The sequence below is a fragment of the Engystomops pustulosus genome, chromosome 6 (genome assembly GCF_040894005.1).
Source record: "Engystomops pustulosus chromosome 6, aEngPut4.maternal, whole genome shotgun sequence".
Lineage (NCBI taxonomy): Eukaryota > Metazoa > Chordata > Amphibia > Anura > Leptodactylidae > Engystomops > Engystomops pustulosus.
The window spans coordinates 81,370,647-81,389,711 of record NC_092416.1 but is presented as its reverse complement, the minus strand read 5'-3'; the positions used below and the strand labels follow the sequence as shown (position 1 = coordinate 81,389,711).

Below are 19,065 nucleotides of genomic sequence, written 5' to 3'. Positions count from 1 at the left end.
CTGGAGGCCACAAGCAGATAAGAGCCAGGGCTCATGTGTCTCGCCTCATAGGTTTTTAATGTTTTTATTGCCTGTTGTAAATAAGATGTCCCTGTTTTTATCAATCTGTTGTTTTAGAGGTTTTTTTTAATATCCTTTGATGATCACTGTTTAGTGTGTATAAAATGCTGTGAATTTTCTGTTTCATGCATAACATCATGTCTAACGAAGAGAACTAGTATTCTCGAAAGTTCACCATCAAATATACTCAGTTAGCCTCAAAAAGGTATCGTCTGATTTATTCACTCTTATTTTTTATTTTGCATATATTTTGCATATAAATGTGAGGGGAGATGAAAGATGAATGAATTGATGAAGTTATATCACCCCTCCTTCACCTCTGTGTTATGGTATTAGCCTAGATTTCCTCCCCAATTACTAGTTTGTATGAGTCTATCTTATCAGAGGCTCAAGTTATAAGAATGCTGTCTCGCTTCAGGACCCGCCCTATTTTACGGTGCTGCCCGGCTGGGAGTATAGGCAAGAAGCTGGGAGGGAGCTACTGATTCCTTGTGCCGCTGCTGGAGACCCCTTCCCCACCATCTCCTGGAGAAAGGTATGGTAGGCTAATCAATTATTAACAATGAAACACAAAAAAATATTTTCTGTCGCTGAAAGATGAGCAGCAGCTGAGGTGGCTCTGGATATAAGGGGTTAAAAATGGCCCTATCACTGCATGGTTTTATAGTGAAACCAGCCCCTCTGCCCAAAATATCCCACCAGCTTATGCCAGCTAGAAGTATTTATTGTAGAATGAGATGTTGAGGGCAGGGAGATCCCCCAGGGGAAATGTTTCATGTGTTACTTACCCTCTGCTCCAGATACTTGTACTGGTTATTTATTCCTGTGACGTCACCTTCCATGACCCAGATATTATTTTAAGCATTGCAGTGAGATAAAAGGCGGGTTCCACAGTAAGAGGGGCTGTAATAGGCAGAGCACAGCATTGCAAGGCTTACCTATGGGGTTGCCCTGCTTGCAGTGTGTTTGATGACACTTGGCTTTGCAGTTATAAGTCGTTCTCTCTAAACATTCAGTACGGCTGAGAAGATGGCTTGTCTCCTACTTGGGTAAGAGGACAGTAGGTGTTCTAATAGAAGAATTATTACCTAACCCAAGTAACTCATAAACCCAATTTACTTCCATTACTACACACTTCATATCTCCAGTATTCGTGTCATTCTTTACATACATAGATGTGAAATTATGTGAGGACAAGGCAACTATAAATAAGAGAGGTGGTTAGGGAGGGGTATGATTTATGAGATTGCTACTAGGGGGAGTGGTGCGTGATGAACTTCTGGATGTAGGAAAATATCTATAGGATGCTGTTAGGAGAATACATTCTGACCTATTGAAGACTGGGAAGGAAATTTGGAGTTAATAATAATGTATTAGATGACTGCTAGGAGAGTAGGACTTTCATTGTGAAATACAGTACATTCTATATGCTACCCCATATCGCATATTATCTATGGGATGCTGCGTGCATGCTCGGGCATGATCTATAAGCAGGCTTCTGGAGGAGGTTGGAAGAATCTACAAAAAAACTCCTAAAAAGTGGAGTATGATCTATAAGAAAGCTCCTATGAGACACAATGCCAGGTGCAAGGAGAATGCCAGGTGCAAGGAGAAGGGTATTATTACGGATGCCAATGCTGCTTTAGAGGGTGTAGGATATTATTTAGGAGAGGACTTCTGGAGTTAAACTATATTATTCTGGGGGTTAGGGGTATGAGCTATAAGAGGGCTAATAGATTTAGAGAAAATTATCTATGGGGGCTGTAGGAAGAAGCGGTACTATGTATAATATTCATATTGGTTTCCATCTAAAGCCATTTCTACCAAGAGCTAGGACTATGATTGCAGTGCCTATGGTCATATTCCTTGGCATAGAGAGAATCGGGCAGATTTACTTACCCGGGACGGCGCGATTCACTAAGATCGTGCGTCCGAGTTCCTGCTTCTGCGGCGAGCTCCACCGGAGTTCACCTGTTCCTTCCCGGTGCATCTGAGTGCTTGATCTTGCGATACTTTTCCTTTTTTAAATTACGGGGTTTGTCCGAATCCGTCGGGTTGTCCGACAGCCACGCCCCCCCAATTTCTGTCGCATGTAAGCTGGCGCCGATGCGCCACAATCTGATCTTGTTTTGTATGATATGTTCTCCCTTCCGTCTTGCACATCCACTCTTTCTTATTTCTAATTGGTCACCTTATTGCAGTAAGGGTACTTGTGTTAAGATGAGCACCAAACTTTTAGCTTTACTTTTATGCTGTGTTCTAGGTTGGGCGTCCCTCTTCCAGTAAGCACAGTGTGCTGCCCAGTGGCTCCTTACAGTTTAGATCGCTTAGTAAAGAAGATCACGGAGAATGGGAATGTGTGGCTAGTAATGTTGTTACAAGTATCACTGCCAGCGCTCACCTCACTGTAATTGGTAAGTACACTAAATTTAACAGACCTATCTAGTATCATTTAGAGAAACTCTATCATCACAATCAAACATGATATACCAAGGACCCTCACAGATCCAGACATCTTGACTCTGGTAACCTTCTCATATTTGTTATATATGGCCTATGGATATTCACCTGTCCTCTATTTCATCTGTGGTTCACCTAGAAAAAAGGCGGGGATGAGATTTGTCAGGCGCTCCTTATGCAAATTATTCATACCTCTCGCATCTATCCCTCCCATGCTGGGAGAGGGAGATGATGTCACACAAGAGGTGTGAATTCACGCCTCTTGCATGATAGGTGCCTCCCTCTCCCATGTTGGAGAGGTAGGTGATGTTACGCAGGGGGTGTGAATAATTAACAGCCCGGAGTGCCAGACATCATGTCCCCATGTTCCAGCCTGCTTTTTATAAAAAATGTTTTATTTTTTTGTGAGTGGTAGATTTTAAAAGGCGTAAACACCTGGGGGTGATACCAGACACCACCGGTGCTGCAGATTCACAGGTTGTTACAATGAGCAGTACATGTCTCACTCCTGCTCTCTCCCTCCTCGTGATCTTCCCTCCCTTAGCCAAATTCTAAAAGTTGATTTTAGAAGGAAGGAGGCCATTAGTAACACATATAAGAAGATTAACATATCCACGATCTTTGAGAAAGTTTTCCCTAGTTTATCATGCTTGATAAAATGTGCCAAATTTGGTACATTGTTCTGCCATAAGCTGAGTTTACTAATAGGACAGACTGTCTAATAGTGTGACAGATCTATCTTTCAGCTATATACATGAATAAATCTAGTAAATTTTAAATAAACCAATAAAGCAATGGCCAATATGGGCTAAGGGGTCACCTCAGATTGAAAAAACTGGAAAATCCTATTGATTCGAGTATAAGCCGAGGGTGGGAAATGCATTGGTCACAGCCTCCCCAGTATATAGCCAGCAAGCCCCCAGCAGTATACAGCCAGTTAGCCAGCCAGCTCCCAGTAATATACAGCCTGCCAGCCCTCAGTAGTATACAGCCTGCCAGCCCCCATGTATTATACAGCCAGCCCCCAGTAGTATATAGCCTGCCAGCCCTCTGTTGTATATAGCCTGCCAGCCCTCTGTTTGTTTGTTTTTTTTTAATATACACGAGTATAAGCAGAGTGGGGAATTTTCAGCACAAAAATTGTGCTGAAAAACTTGGCTTATACTGGAGTATATACTGCGCTCCACTCACATTGATGAAGAAAGTACAAATAATCTTACTTTTATTTAAACTTACAAAGCTTTAACATACAAAGTAATGCTAGCAAATGGATTGCATTGAACAAACAATAAATACACCTAGCAATACAAAGTGCACAACTGTGAGACTAGGTAAGAACAATTAAATAATAGTGAGCAGATAAAGGAAGTAGGTAGACTGTCCGGAAGGGACACCGAAACTAGGGGGTTAAGTGCATCAGAATGTCACTTGCTGATGTATATTAGAAATGAATAACAATGAGACAGACCAAACACATCATCCATTACGCATAAGGAGCTCAAGCAGCACCTTCCCCAAAGTACACACATCCACAGACCTACACAATATTTGGCAAGGAGCTTTAATATTAGATTGATTGTTTGGAAAATGAGTACCTGTCCTGACCTAGTCCTTGTCACACAGGTAAGGGATTATTACAGGATATCTGTACAAGAATTTCTTATACAACCGCATCTGCAATTGCTTTCCTGTCGAGGGCTTCAGGCAGATAGCTCCTAAAACTGATACATTGTAAGGGACACACTATGCTGAGGGTAGATTTTCAGCATTTTAAAACATAACAAAACACATGCCAGTGTGTAACAAAGAATATAGATGAGGCCTTTCATTGCTGTAGACATCTGTCAGCCAATGCCTCGTGGCCACTGTCTGCCTGTCCCCTGTAGGGTTTGTTTCTCTGTGTTTGTCAGGAATCCATCTATGTCTACTACCCTGTAGTATTAATTTCCTTCAGCTTTGTAGGCTGCAAGTGCTATGTAACGTGACTCAGCTTGTTCATTGTCTTTTTCCTTGTCTTAAGTTTCCTGATTGTGACCTTTATCGTCTTTTACTTTCCTGTTCCCTGTAGCCACAGTTTCCATGCATGTGCACTATAGCCTGTGTTTTGTGTGTGTGCCCTGTACCAGCATCTTCCTCTTTCCTTTCTGTCTGCGCCCTGTAACCTTGGCCTGTAAACCTTTACCCTATCCATAGTAATTCAAGTGTGCTCTGTAACCTCCACTTAAGTGCCGGCTTAATTTGTGACATGTTTTAACCATTCCTTCCAGGCACCAGTCCTCACGCTCCTTCCAATATCCGTGTCTTGGTGTCTATGAACACAGCGAATGTGTCCTGGGAACCTGGCTATGATGGAGGATTTGAGCAGACATTCTCAGTTTGGTACGGCGCTCTGTGAGTCACCCAGCATGCTTTGCAGCTTTCTCTCCACTGTCTTGATATCTCTTCCATATTCTGCTTGGGGACAATACCCGGATGTTGCTGTGCATTCCTCTATGAACATACAGATATGTGTGTATGTATATGTGTGTATATACGCTTCGTGAGTATATACTAAATCACATATATATGGAATGCCAACACCTTTCCTTCTGTCTATTGTGTGATGCATTGATGGCTGATACAAACTATACACTCTGATATATGTTTGGAGCAGACTTTTCTGTAGAATTCTAAATTTGAAAACTAGCATATTAGAGATTTGCTTTTATTGTGCTCTGGGTTTCATGAATGAGTCTTTACTGCTCCTGAGTTATTGAGGGGTGCAGGGTTGTCCACTTTTTCCACATTCAGAACCCGTTGGTAACCTGTGAGTTTGGCCATGGTAGCCAGTTTTTGTTACATATCTGTCCTGTGGCTTCTCTAAAGGATCAAGCGTGCACAGTTTGGGCCTCATGACTGGGTCTCCATGCCTGTTCCCAGTGGGGCGACTTCCCTTCTCATAGACTCTTTGGATCCAGAAACCGAATACCAGTTCAGTGTTCTGGCGCAGAACAAGTTGGGGACAAGCTCATTTAGTGAAGTGATGACAGTGCGAACATTGGGTAAGGATTCTTTCCCTTTTGTAGTTGTGGTGGTTTATCTGTTCACCTCAGTTTTATAAATGTTTTTTTTTATGATTTTCTCTTTGAAGCCTTTCCTCTCACAACCCCAGAGCCACTGCTGGTTCTGACCTCACCCCGCTGCCTCATAGCCAATCGGACTCAGCAGGGAGTGCTCTTGTCCTGGCTCCCACCAGCCAATCACAGCTTTCCATTGGATCGATATATTATGGAGTTCCGCTTAGCAGAAAGATGGGAGATCTTGGATGATTCCATTGCAGGCACTGAAACTGAGATACTGGCAAAGGAATTATCACAGGTATGAATTATTATAACCAGAGTGCTCCAGGGATATGACTTAAAGGGCTTTTCCCATTTTCCCTAAAAAGAAAATTCTCACATATCAATCTCCTAGTGATGTTAACACAATAAGGATAGTTTAAACCCCTTACTTTACAATTTTACTGTTTTATTGCTATTTTAGCTCCTATCACTCTCTTTGCTGCTCAATGTAAAATTCCAGGGTGTGGACGGGGCCTCTCTAAGCAGACACATTACTGCATTATCTAGTTCTGTGGGGTGACAAAGTGGTTAGATTATCAGGGTACAGGTGTAAATACACTTTCATTGTACTCACACACTGACACATAGAAAGAGGAAACAGATCAGAGATATGAGGCATGAGATCATTATACAGAGGCTGATAAAGAGCATTACACAGTTACTCTGGACTCTGCTACATCTCACAGCTATGTGCCTGCATTCCCCTTCCCCTGGGTCACTTATCTCCTTGTAGCTTGTTGTTTGCAGCCTCTCTCTCTGCTCACCATCTGCTGACACGCTGTGAATTAATGAGTGTCTCTGAACTCTTTGGAGCTTCAATGGCTATTAGGTGATCTATGATTTACACTTTTTTTCACCATATATCAGATGATCACTCAGATGGTCTTTGTGTGGAACACATCCCAAAGTTTACAAGCTTCTAGAATCTCTTTAATTTGACCATTTCCTACTTTAACCTAGCCTGGTACTTGTCTTTCTAGGATACTTGGTATGAGTTTCGAGTCTTGGCTGTCATGCAGGATCTTATAAGTGAGCCCAGTAACATCGCAGGAGTGTCCAGTACAGGTACAAGGAGCTGCTACTCCTATACTCTAATGATATGTATAAACTGAACAGAACTACAGGGATATAACCTTATCTTAGAAGGCACAAAATGAATGCTCAGCAGAGTAGGCTATACTATAAAATCTTATGGACAACATTGTTTCCATTTCTGTTGAATATAATACATTCTTGTGGTTAATTGGACATATTGGGGCACATTTACTTACCCGGTGCACTAGAGATCCACGGCACGGATTCGGGTCTTCCGGCGATTCACTCGGTCATGCGCCCGATGTCCACCAGGTGTCGCTGCCGTGCCGAGGTCCGCCGGAGTTCACCTGCTTCTTTCCGGTATATGTGATATTCTTGCGACACAATTTTTTTTTTAATTCCGCGTTTTTTCCGAATCCGTCTGGTTTTCTGACGGCCACGCCTCCCTATTTCTGTCGTGTGAAAGCCGCCGCCGCAAATCGGAAAAATTTGGGAAACCCGGCAGAAAACCGCGATTCGGACCCTTAGTAAATGTGCCCCATTCTCTTGTATAAACTATAGCCACAACTTTATCTCACAACTTAAAGGAGATCTACCACCAGGATCAAGGATTGTAAACCAAGCATACTTTCATTCTAGTGTGTTCCCACTCTGGTGGGATCAGTTATTCTTTTAGTTTCTTATGCCGATTTTTTTTAATGAAAATTGCTTCAAAATGCATACTCCAGTTTCAAATACAGCTATGGAGCCCGTAGCCCATCAGGTTCATTTGTATAATTGGATAGCCTTTTTTTGTAAAAACAAGGGCATAAGAAGCTAAAAGAAAAGTGGATTCTGCCAGAGGGGCCACACACGCACATGTAATTGTACTTGGTTAACAATCCTTCATCCTGATGGTAGATTTCCTTTAAAGCTTAACCATCATTTGAGATCATTTTTAATATTGTGTGTGGGGGGGGGGTGAGTATTGTGAACAATTTTATAATATAATTCATTAAGAAATTCTACTCAGTTTGTAAAATATCTTCAGAGCTCCATCCCATAGAGATCCTATACATATTCCAGCCTGTATAGAGTGTGTCTAAGGAGCTGACTATTAGCCCACATCTAATATCCCTGTGTGTGCTTAATTTCCGACATCCTCGGTGGGTCAGCGTCCAACTGGTGCCTTGCAACAGTCTTTCTTTCGTACCCGGTACAGAAATTTTGCCGCCGCCAACTGTTCTGCCCTAGGGTCATCTATCCCACCTGCGTAACACACAGACTTTGGGGTCTTGCTGAATCTGGACTCCAAACACCTCCTGTATTAAGCGCTCAGTTTTGTTTCACAATCCTCTTAATTCTGGGCACCCTTAGAACATATGTGGTATATCGGCCCATTCAGCTAGGCCCCATTGACAACACGTATCCTTCCTCAACTCCATCTTCTGCAGCACCACCAGGGTCCTTTATGTCCTGTGTAGATCATTCTGATTTCTACAAAGAATTCTCTGTTACAGACGTCTTCCCTTCGCCAGAATTGAGTGATGAAGGTTTTGCACGGCCTGTACTTGCTGGAATAGTGGCTACTATCTGCTTCCTGGCTGCTGCAGTTTTATTTAGCACATTGGCTGCATGTGTGGTGAACCGACAGAGAAAACGCAAACTGAAGAGAAAAAAAGGTAAGCAGAGGACTCAGATGTCACACTATGGGGAATGGGGATGGGTGGGGGTAATAGCAGCAGACAACAAAATGCTGTGTTGTGTCGCTCATGTGAAAAAAAATATTGTAAGTATTTATTGTCTGTATCAAACCAATTTTAAGGTATGTTCATGTAGGGTTTATCATAATGATGTTCTCCCTGTCCCTCCTGTGCAGCAGATGTATCCAGCGGGCTTCAATTCTGTGCCATGCCGTGGCTGCAAGCTATACCTAATGTGTGCTGACCCACTCCAATACCAGAGGCTCCTCCATGTTGTGCCAGGAATTGCAATTATTTCAGGGGTTGTAAACCAAAAAGCCCTGATAAATTTCCCCCATAGTGTTTTAGAGCAGATTTTTTTTCTCTTCAAACTCTCCCCTGAACCCTTAACAGAAAGTGAGTGGTGTCTGGTCAACAGCTGTGACATGTCACTTTTTATTTCATTGTGGTTCATAAAAATATGTTAAAATACCTAAGCTGAAAAGCCAGCAAAGGCTTTCACTGGAGGAGATGGAAATATTTTCGCTGACATCTTTAGCATCAAAATGTGTGCAAAAGTGTTAACGTAGCAATCGGTTTTGGAACTTAAATAAGCACATATTTGCAGCTATAAAGTACAGTTTCTGCTTGCAGCGTGAGTTGTGCTTGACTCCTTAAGGCACTATGACGTTCCCCAATGTCATGTGAGCAGAGCCTGTGTGATCCGTGCTAGAGACTGGTTGTATGTGACAGCCGAGCCACACTGCACAAGCAGCCTGGATCTCGATAGTCGCAATCCCGGCTGTTTAACCCTTTAAGCGCCACAGTCAAACATGACGAAGCACCTAAAGGGGTTAACCGTGTCTCCTCATGGCAATCACGCCCCCACCAAGCCATAAAATAAAATCATTACTGAACCCATATGGTGAAAAAAATAAATAAAAAACACATAAAATATTATGATTTTTGCGCATCCAACCACACCAATAAAAAAAATAAAAAGTGATCATATTTACCCCCGCATGATACCAATTAAAAGTACAACTCATCCAGCAAAATATAAGCCCTAAAACAGCTGAATCCACAAAATAATAAAAATAATATGCTGCTTAGTAGATGGCAATCCGAGAGGCAAAGGAACCAGAAATGTAGATTTTTTGGCTAATTTATTAAACAAGAAAAACTGAAATACCATATGGTCCGAAATATTCAGACCCTTTGCTGTGACACTTACATTTAACTCAAATGTTGTCCATTTCCTTCTGATCCTCCTTGAGATGGTTCTACTCCTTCACTGGAGTCCAGCTGTGTTTAATTAAATGGACTTGATTAGGAAAGGCACACACCTGTCTATATAAGACCTCACAGCTCACAATGCATGTTAGAGCACATGAGAATTATGAGGTCTAAGGAACAGCCCAGGGAACTCAGAGGAAGAGTTGTGGTAAGGCACAGATCTGGCCATGGTTGCAAAAGAATTTTTTTATCACTTAAGGTTCCTTAGAGCACAATGGCCTTCGTAATCTTTAAATGGAAGAAGATTGGGACGACCACAACCCTTACTTGACCTGGCCATCTAGCCAAACTAAAAGCCTGAATGAAAAGCATTAGTAAGAGGGATAAAGAAGAACCCCCTTGATCACTGGGGCTGAGCTCCAGAGATGCAGTAGGGCAATGTGAGAAAGTTCCACAAACTCAACTATCACTGCAGCTCTGGGCTTAATGGCAGAGTGTGCCAACGGAAGCCTCTCCTCAGTGCAAGACATATGAAAGCCACATAAAGTTTGCAAAAAAAGGAAACACATGACTCACAGACTATGAAAATTGAGATTCTTTGGTCTGAGATGAAGATTGAATTTTCTGGTGTTAATTCTAAGCGGTATGTGTGGAGAAAACCAGGCACTTCTCAGCAGCTGCTAAGTACAATCCCTACAGTGAAACATGGTGGTGGCCACATCATGTATGTGGGTGTTTTTCATCTGCAGGGACAGGATGACTGGTTGCAATTGAATGAAAGATGAAAGCAGCCAAGTACAGAGATATCCTGGATGAAAACCTCTTCCAGAGTGCTCTGGACATCAGACTGGCCAAATGTTCACCTTCCAACAAGAAAGTGTGAAAACTTGTTGCATCCTTCCTAAGAAGACTCATGGTTGTACTAGCTCGATACTACTCAATACACTGAGAAAAGGGTCTGCATACTTATGACCATTACATATTTCAGTTTTTTAGTGGATACATGTGCTGGGAAATGTCAAATATCTAATAAAATATTAAACCCTTTAACATAATAAGCTCTTTAAGAGGTCACATAAGAAATAATTTACCTGTAGGTTGTGCTTGATGTTGTATAAATATTTTTGGAATAGGGTAAGTCGATTTCTTTTAGCAACGAAATCTCCCAGTTGTTCCGATTCACCTCGTTTCTCTCCAAGCATTCCTTGTTGGTATCCCGGAGTGTCACTGATGGCAGGTAGAAATCCAAGATGCCGAAGACCAATTGCCCAAAGTTAAGTTGCACATAAACTTCCAAAACAAACTTACTCTTTGCTGTTCACTAAAGCGGATTGCCCCAGCCGGCAGCTAGTCTCCGCAGTGCAGTTCCGGAAAAGTAACGTCACTCACAGTACGGGTAATTAGGAAATATACTACTCGTTTCAAAAGAACATGGCTTTCTTCATCAGGAAGAAACGCTTCCTTATATAGATCCTCATTGGAACTGATGATATTGCTGGGAGCTGTAGTTCTGCTATACTGCAACTATGTGAGCCAATAGTTCATTCATAACTAGAGATGAGCGAGTCTTTTCCCTGCTCGATAACTAGCATTTAGTTGACAAAAGAACAGTGAAGAACAACATATTACAGATGTTTACAGATGTTTTCCTTGTAAGAACACATTGAAAGAACACTATTCTTCACATTCCAGATGTCCGCGCACATCTAACTTATAGAAGACACGCGCGAACACCTGCAAAGTGTTCTTTCAATGTGTTCTTACAAGGAAAACATCTGTAAACACCTGTAATATGTTGTTTTTCACTGTTCTTTCAATGTGTTCTTTCAGTGAAATAATGCTTGGGTCTCCCATTGAGTTTAATGTGGTTCATTATTCGATACGAGCATTCGAGCATCGGGAAAAGTTTGTATCGAATAATGAGCAACCGAGCATTTTAGTGCTCACTCATCTCTATTCATAACCTGACTATAGATAGGATGTATAAACTAACTTTCATTCTCAGAAATAAGGGAAGGGGGAAGTTAGGACAGATTTTAGAAGTTTTTGTTCTTACTCTATTTATGCATTAAATAAATATAAATTTTAAGAAACTAAGATTTTACTATGATGAAAGGGAGCACTATAGTCCCAATAATAACTTTTAAAATCTTTCCCTCCCTATTTCCCCACTCCATATTCAAGAAAATGAATGTTTTCTAAATAGTTTTTTTTTCGCCGGTAATACTTATATTTCAGTTTTTTCTTTTTTAATAAATTAGAAAAATTTCTACATTTCAGTCAAGATGAGGTGCAGAGTGTACATTGTGCAGAGTGCACACAAGCAAAAAAAGAACTTTTTGAATTTACCAATTGGCTGAAAAAGAGTAAAATGTAAAAAGGTCTGAATACTTTCTGTACCCAGTGCATTTGAAAGCTGAAAAAAGTTATCACTTTCAAAACCATGTGTACTTAAAGGGGTTGGCCACTTTCCAATAAATCTGTTCCATTAGACATGTCTGCATGTATATGTACCTGTACCTATGCCTCCTTTGAGAGCTTCAGCCTTTCCCTGTTCTCACCATGCTGCTCTCTGCATATATACACAACTTTCTGTCTCTAAGTGCTCCAGCACGTCCTCATGGTGTCTCCCACTGTATCTCTATCTTGACTGTCTGTCCTCACTGACACCGGAAGCAGGGAGTGGGGGGGCAGGATGAGTCATATATCTGCTGCTGCAGCAATTGCTATTCATCAGTGCTCACAAATGTAGACAAAGAAGCGCAGAGAGTCTGCAGAAAGTGCAAATGTCAGTAGCATGAATGCTGAATCACTTGTATTTGATCATGAATTAGGAAAAACGTCAGTGTTCAATTGGGTACTTTCTAACTTTGGAAACAAACTGCATCACACAGTTTTGTTGTTTATAGAAAAAACACAACAAAACAGCTCATACTCAAGCAGGATAACAATATAATACATCTACCTCAAGGTGTTATCAGATAATATCTGTTCTCTATTCCTGTACTTGCAGATCCACCTCTCTCTATAACACACTGCCGGAAAAGCATGGAGTCTCCGTAAGTAAATCTCTCACAATATTTTCATGCTCCACTAAATTCAAAGAGGTAAGCAAAGGTGGAGGCCAAATGCTGAGTTGGCAGTGCCCACATTTTAGTCACTTCGAAAGTTCTTTACTAAAGCTCCTCATGCTGAATGTATTTTTTCATGACATTGCGAAGCATGTCTGCGAAAAATTTGATTTGATGTTAGATTTATATTTAAGTTTTATTTTCAGCAGTAAGACTAAGCTATGAGAGAGTATCCTGACTCATGTATTCATTAGAATCATATTTCCCAATTTTATATTTAAAAAACTTCCAAATTTAATGAAATAACAAATTAAGCTATACTGATACCCTTATGTCCTGTACTTGTACTGGGCCATTTATTGATAACACTTAGAAATGTCATGCCTTTCTTTTTATTTTGCGGCACCCAATGGCACCTACCTGCAGCTCTTCTTCCTTGATATGTGACTGAAACAACTGATGATTACAATGTCCAGTTATCTCCAGTTATCAGCTGCTAAAAATCCTTCTTCAGAAAGGAGTAAGGGGCAAAAGTACAAATAACTCCCAGAGCTCATATCAGTAAACTTTTCAATGACAGTTACTCTTTAATACATCTTTCATATTACCAGCAATAGATGTTTTTGAAATCCAGTAGGTTAAATGCAGTATGTGAAGTACCTGTAATACATATAGACACATCCCTGTTAATAGGTTTTATAGACATCACAAAGTGAGGCACCCCTATGCCAGAATGAAGAGTCATTAGATAAATTAGTGGGTCCTTCAGAATTATGGAACATGCAGCTTTAGGCAAAAAACTGTAAAGTTTGATTGCTGCATTTGTCATAAATGTAAGTAAGAAGTTTTGACTAGTAAAACTAGAGTACCTTTTATGAGGTTCCCTTTATTTCTCTGTAGGTTGTCTTCTGGAAAGGTCAGTCCAGAGAGTGTACGAACACTTCGTGCTCCATCAGAGTCTTCAGAGGATCAGGGTCTTCCACCAAAAAGGCCCCTGAGCCCGGGCCGTGAAAAGGAGTTGTCACTTTACAAAAAGACGAAACGTGCCATGACCAGCAAGAAGTATAGTGTCAGTCAGGCAGAAGCAGAAGTGACTACTCCAATTGAATTAATCAGCAGGGGTCCAGATGGGCGCTTTGTTACAGGGGGTCATGAGCAGGAGCCAGCTCTGCGGAGTCGAAGAATTCAGGGGTTTCCATTTGCAGAAGAAACCGATATGTATCCAGAGTTTCGTCAGTCGGACGAGGAGAATGACGAGCCATCTGGTTTAAAATCCCAGCTGACCCCATTATCATCAAGTCAAGACTCTCCGCTTCAGCCTCCTGCATATAGTCCACGTTTTCAGCATCAGTCTCCAGAAGGAAGGCAACAGGCTTCTGGTCAGTCAAGACCTGGTGGCTACCATCATGGTCATTTGTATGGCTACTTGAGCAGTAGTCCTCGGGATTCAGATCCGCCTCCACCATTTTATATGCCAGAAGTCAGTCCACTCAGTTCTGTCATGTCCTCCCCTCCTTTGCTTCCAGAAGGCTCATTTCCACCTATCCCAGAGGAAAATGGGGAAAATAGCTCAACCAGTACTTTACCCCTTACACACACTCCAACTGGGGGACGTTCGCCAGAACAGTGGGGAGGCCCAGACTTTCCTTTTGTAGGGTTGGAAGCTCCTGCATCTCCTTCCATGTTTGTCCAGCATCGGTATGAGCCTGGTGAGATGAGGCGCCCTCTACCTCCGCCTCCTCCAGCCCCCTTTCCTCGAGGGCGCCCACCACCCAGTTCGCTGCAGGTTCCATCTTATGCAGCCATCTTGCCTCTGGAACAACATACAGGCTGGGTTGGAAGATTACCTAGTCGGTGTCCACATCCTCCTCACCCAGCTTCTTGGCAGGATGCAGCTATGCAACTGGCTGCTCAAGGCCAACTACGGCACACTAGCCAAGGAATGGGGATTCCGGTGCTTCCTTACCCAGACATCCCTGACACAGGGCCTTTTGGGATGGATGCTCGATGGTTTGAAAGCCGGACGCGTCCACAGATGAGCCCAAGACAGCTTCGCAGACTTGAGCCAAGTGTACATCAGGTGGTGCTGCAGCCTTCCCGCCTTTCACCACTGACCCAGAGTCCCCTAAGTTCTAGGCATGGATCCCCTGAGCTCAGTGCCAGAGCAAGACCTCGACCAGGTCTGCTTCCCCCACCTCCAGACTGCTCTGGCATTGCCCTACAGCCTCCAGGCTTTTTACACAAATCGCCACCTTCTTCTGGATCGCCAGCAAAGAGCAGCCATGAGAGTCCTAGCTACCGTCCAGTTCCACCTGACTGCTCCCCCCATGCAGATGGACGCAGGAGAGAAGAGCGCATACATGCAGAGACAGCGGTGCTTTGCACTGCAGGGTGAGTGTGACATTATAGTACAGAACTTGTAGATCATGGAGGGGCGGTCTTTTTTTGTATTTATCAGTAGCAGCAGGAGCAGTAGGGGTTCTAGGTAGATCCTGTCCCAGATTTTTTTTTCTGTTCCTATCCTCAACTGCGTTTATGTTTGTGGTCTCTTTATTGAGGAGGTAAACATATATTTACCTATATATATTTTTTTATAATGATCAACGACATAATAATCAATGGATCACAACTCAGTGGATGGCTTTATATTAAAATATTGAAGGATGTTACAGCCTCCTATAGGTTGTTACTTTTCATTTAGAAATCTGATTCTGTGGGGATGTGAGACTTTCCACTGTCTGTGAGGGTGACTGACTGAAGCTTTTAGATCTGTAATACATCACCAGCTGATCACCCCAAAAACAATTGTAGATATGGCTGCCATATCCAAGACCACTCTTTCATTTTGCTAAAAACATTGCCACTTACTGAACATGTAATGCTAAGAGCACACTCTCTAGGGTTCTTATAACTGGAACTACTTCCTCATCCTGCTGTACTTCTAGGTAAACAACTTCTTGTTGAAGAAAATCCCTTGCTAAATGAAGGACTCATTTTAAAGACCATGTGTTGAGTATGTCATATTGTAGAGTAGACACAATAGTAAGAGGGCAACGTGCAATACATAAGTGCCGACCATTATAAGGTGGTGCTTCATGACATGATGCTTGGGGTGACAATGTTCTGTGTCAGTAATAAAGTTTGAAGCACACATTGAATAAAATATATTTGTGCTCTTTGGGTCTCTACATTCTTTACTTGGACATATCACAGTATTTTTTACATGCCAGTGATGGCGGCTTGTCTGGAGAACCTGGGAAGGTGTGTGATTCTGTCTCTGTCTGTCCTGTGGCTGTGGCCTGTAGAGTTAATGTTTTGTATTACCTGAACAGAGAGCAGACAATGCTTCCATAGTAATAGCCCCCTACACTGCAAGTCAGGAATTACACCTAATGATTTCTTGATGCACTTTCTTCTTTCCCATATATCTCTAGTAAGACATCCACCAGTATACACTTGTTGGACAAAACCGTTTTGGATCCAGTTCTGCTTTCATCCCATGACCCATACTCTACACTGACTCTTTGGATTGTAACAGTTTGACATCCAAAACTCTGTGATAATCTGCAATGGCCCATATGAATGCCCCATAATCTTTATGTGGAAATCACTGTGTCACATAATGCAAAGACTTCTGCAGAGAAGTCCACAAGCAAGATCAAAACTACTGTTTCCCAATGTGTCTACTTCTTTCCTACGTTTCAGTATAGTGGCAATGTCTTTTAACAATGTGTTGGTTGTCTTGTGTGTTGTGTTATGAGGCCTAAAAATGACTGGGCAGGATTAGTCCTGCACCATGACATTTTCTCTATCCAGGTATACCGGAGCCTCTCTAAGTGTCAGGTTTGATTTATTATGTTCACTCCCCAAAGTGTAGCCCTTATTCCCATTTGTTTTCCTTAGCGCTGCCCTTAGTAACTGTGTCTGTTTTTGATTGATCTCAGCTATCTGAGCAGTGTTGACGTCATGAACTCCTCCGTCCAATAGGTAAGGGTGATCCATGTCCGAAGGGGGAAGAGGGAAGTGTGGGGTGGGCTCCTGGAGGGTGGGAAAACATTGGGGTCCTTTCCCCCTGTTTATTAACCCCAGCCTGCTTTAAAGGGGAACAGTGCACAATGCTCTGAGTAAGAAATTCAGTGAGTAAATAATTAACAAGAAGATTTATTTGCATCGATAACAAGAAACTCACAATTTTGCACCAACTCACAAAGCTGAGATCTGTCCTTTTCTCACTAAACATATAGGGGCACATTTACTTAACTGTCCGAGTCACAATCCACCAAGGTGCATTCCCTGACGATGATTCACTGTGCCGCGATCCACGTAGATCCTGCGTCCGATATCCTGCATGTGTTGCTCCCCGCTCAGGTTCGCCGGAGTTCACCTTCTTCTTCCCAGTGCATGTAAGTGCTTGGCTTGCGACTCAGATTTGAATGTTAAATCGTGCGCTTAGTCCGAATCCGTCGGATCGTCCGACGGCCGCCCCCTGATTTGTGTCGCATGAAAGCCGGCGTGATTGCAATACAATCTGATCGCATGCAACACAATCCCTAAAATCCCCAGTGCGATCCCCAAAAAGTCGGGAAACCCAATTGAAAATGCGTCCGAGGGACCCTTAGTAAATAAGCCCCATAAAGCAACAGCCTGGTGCACTCAGAAAACCACTGACATGGTTATTGTGGGTTCAGAAGAACCAGTCACTCGTTCTGGCTCAAATGACATTCACAGGCCACCTGGTTTATGGCAGATAAGCAGCTTTACATGCAACACAATCATAATATGCTAACTACAGTATACTATCATCCTGAGGTGGAATCATACATTCAAAAATACTTTCCTCATTGTTTATATAGATTGTACACATGGGGGTCATTTATCTTTGAGGTGGCCAATTCCCCTGATGTCATCAGGGAGCGGCGATCAGTTGCCACGACAGAAACCATGCATGGTTTCTGAAGATTCGTTACAATGAACCAGTGGCTGTGTAAAAAGGCTATATACAGCAATGCAGTATATGGTAGGAACGGTTAGACAATCTAGGGTTAAAGTACCCTTGAGGGTCTAAGAGTAAAAATAAATAAATAAAAAAAAGGTTAAAAAATTTATAATATTAAATAATAAAATATTAACAATTCAAATCACCCCCCCCCCTTCCCTATAACTGATATAAAACTAAATATCCAGTAAAAATCCCATTCATGTTAGGTATCGCCGCGTCCAAAAATGCCTGTTCTATCAAAATATAAAGACGGTTATTGCTGGCAGTGAACCACATAACGGAAAATAGCGCCCAAATGTCCGAAAGGCGACTTTTACACCATTTTACATAACAGAAAAAAATAAAAAGTGATGAAAAGGTTGCATAGTTATCAAAATAGTAGCAATGAAAACGGCAGCTTATCTTGCAAAAATTGACACCTTACTCAGCTCCGTATACCAAAGTATGAAAAAGTTATTTGGTCAGCAGATGGAAAATTTTTTAACATTTTCTTCGTACACATTGGGGGGGGGGGGGATTTACTAATTCTGGCGCAAGCAGGACTTTCGGCATCGGAGAACAGTCTCCGGAAAGCACAGCCCAATGTTTAAAAGTTGCACACGGCTGTAAGTAAATAATGGGTAGACAGTAATAATCAGTCATGCACCATAAAAATGCCAACATCAATGAGAAGTGCGCCAAAATCTTACATGACTGTGCCTTAATTTTGCTCTCTGACCATTTTTTTCCTGATCTATTGTGTGCCATAATTTGTGCCTAAAAATGCCGACAAAATACACATAAATGTGACAGATAATGTGGAAAAGTTAGGCCATGCCCACTTGCACCAAGAAAAGACGGATGAGTCGGGATAGTCTTAAACATCTGTTCTTTCTCGCGCAAACTCATTATAAATGACACAATACACTATGCGCCAAAACCCCCCCCCCCACTAAACCTACAATTTTTGGGCGCAAGTATGATAATACATCTGCCATTGTTTTCATTTGTGAAAATTAAAACACAATAAACCTTTATAAATCTGGTATCAATATCGTACCAAACCAAAGAATAAGGTAGACCTATCATTTGGAGTGCACAGTGAAAGTCTCAAAAACTTACCCCCCACAAGAAAGTGACGCAAATGCGTTTTTTTCACCAATTTCACCACATTTGGATTTTTTTTCCAGCTTACCTGTAGACGGCATGGAAAAATAAATATCACTGACGTACTGGTGTGTGCCCCCTCTGGGAGGACCTGCTCTTCATTTAGCTTCTTATACCCTTGTTTTTAAGTAAAAATGGTTTTAAGAATTATGGAAATGAGCCAGAGGGGCTCCACACCCCATTAACACCGTGGAGCCTCTTTGGCTCCTCTGCATAATTTTAAAAGACTTTTTATTGTAAAAACCAGTGCATAAGAAGATAAAAAAGAGTGGATTTTGCCAGAGGCCGCACATACC

General features: G+C 42.0%; 1 protein-coding gene across 5 annotated transcripts in view; it reads left to right on the top strand.

The window, feature by feature from the left end:
• The window catches only part of IGSF9B (immunoglobulin superfamily member 9B), a 53,523-nt gene that overhangs the window by 17,652 nt on the left and 16,806 nt on the right, over window positions 1–19,065 (top strand). For 2 of the 5 annotated variants that reach the window (XM_072156747.1, XM_072156752.1), the window contains exons 10-18: window positions 479–595; window positions 2,324–2,474; window positions 4,788–4,911; window positions 5,386–5,561; window positions 5,651–5,877; window positions 6,602–6,686; window positions 8,156–8,317; window positions 12,567–12,612; window positions 13,525–15,015. In XM_072156747.1, coding sequence (XP_072012848.1) covers window positions 479–595; window positions 2,324–2,474; window positions 4,788–4,911; window positions 5,386–5,561; window positions 5,651–5,877; window positions 6,602–6,686; window positions 8,156–8,317; window positions 12,567–12,612; window positions 13,525–15,015 — 2,579 coding nt within the window. Of the gene's footprint in view, window positions 1–478; window positions 596–2,323; window positions 2,475–4,787; window positions 4,912–5,385; window positions 5,562–5,650; window positions 5,878–6,601; window positions 6,687–8,155; window positions 8,318–12,566; window positions 12,613–13,524; window positions 15,803–16,568; window positions 16,612–19,065 lie in introns of those variants that run through there. The other 3 variants (XM_072156750.1, XM_072156748.1, XM_072156751.1) reach the window with 3 other exon arrangements.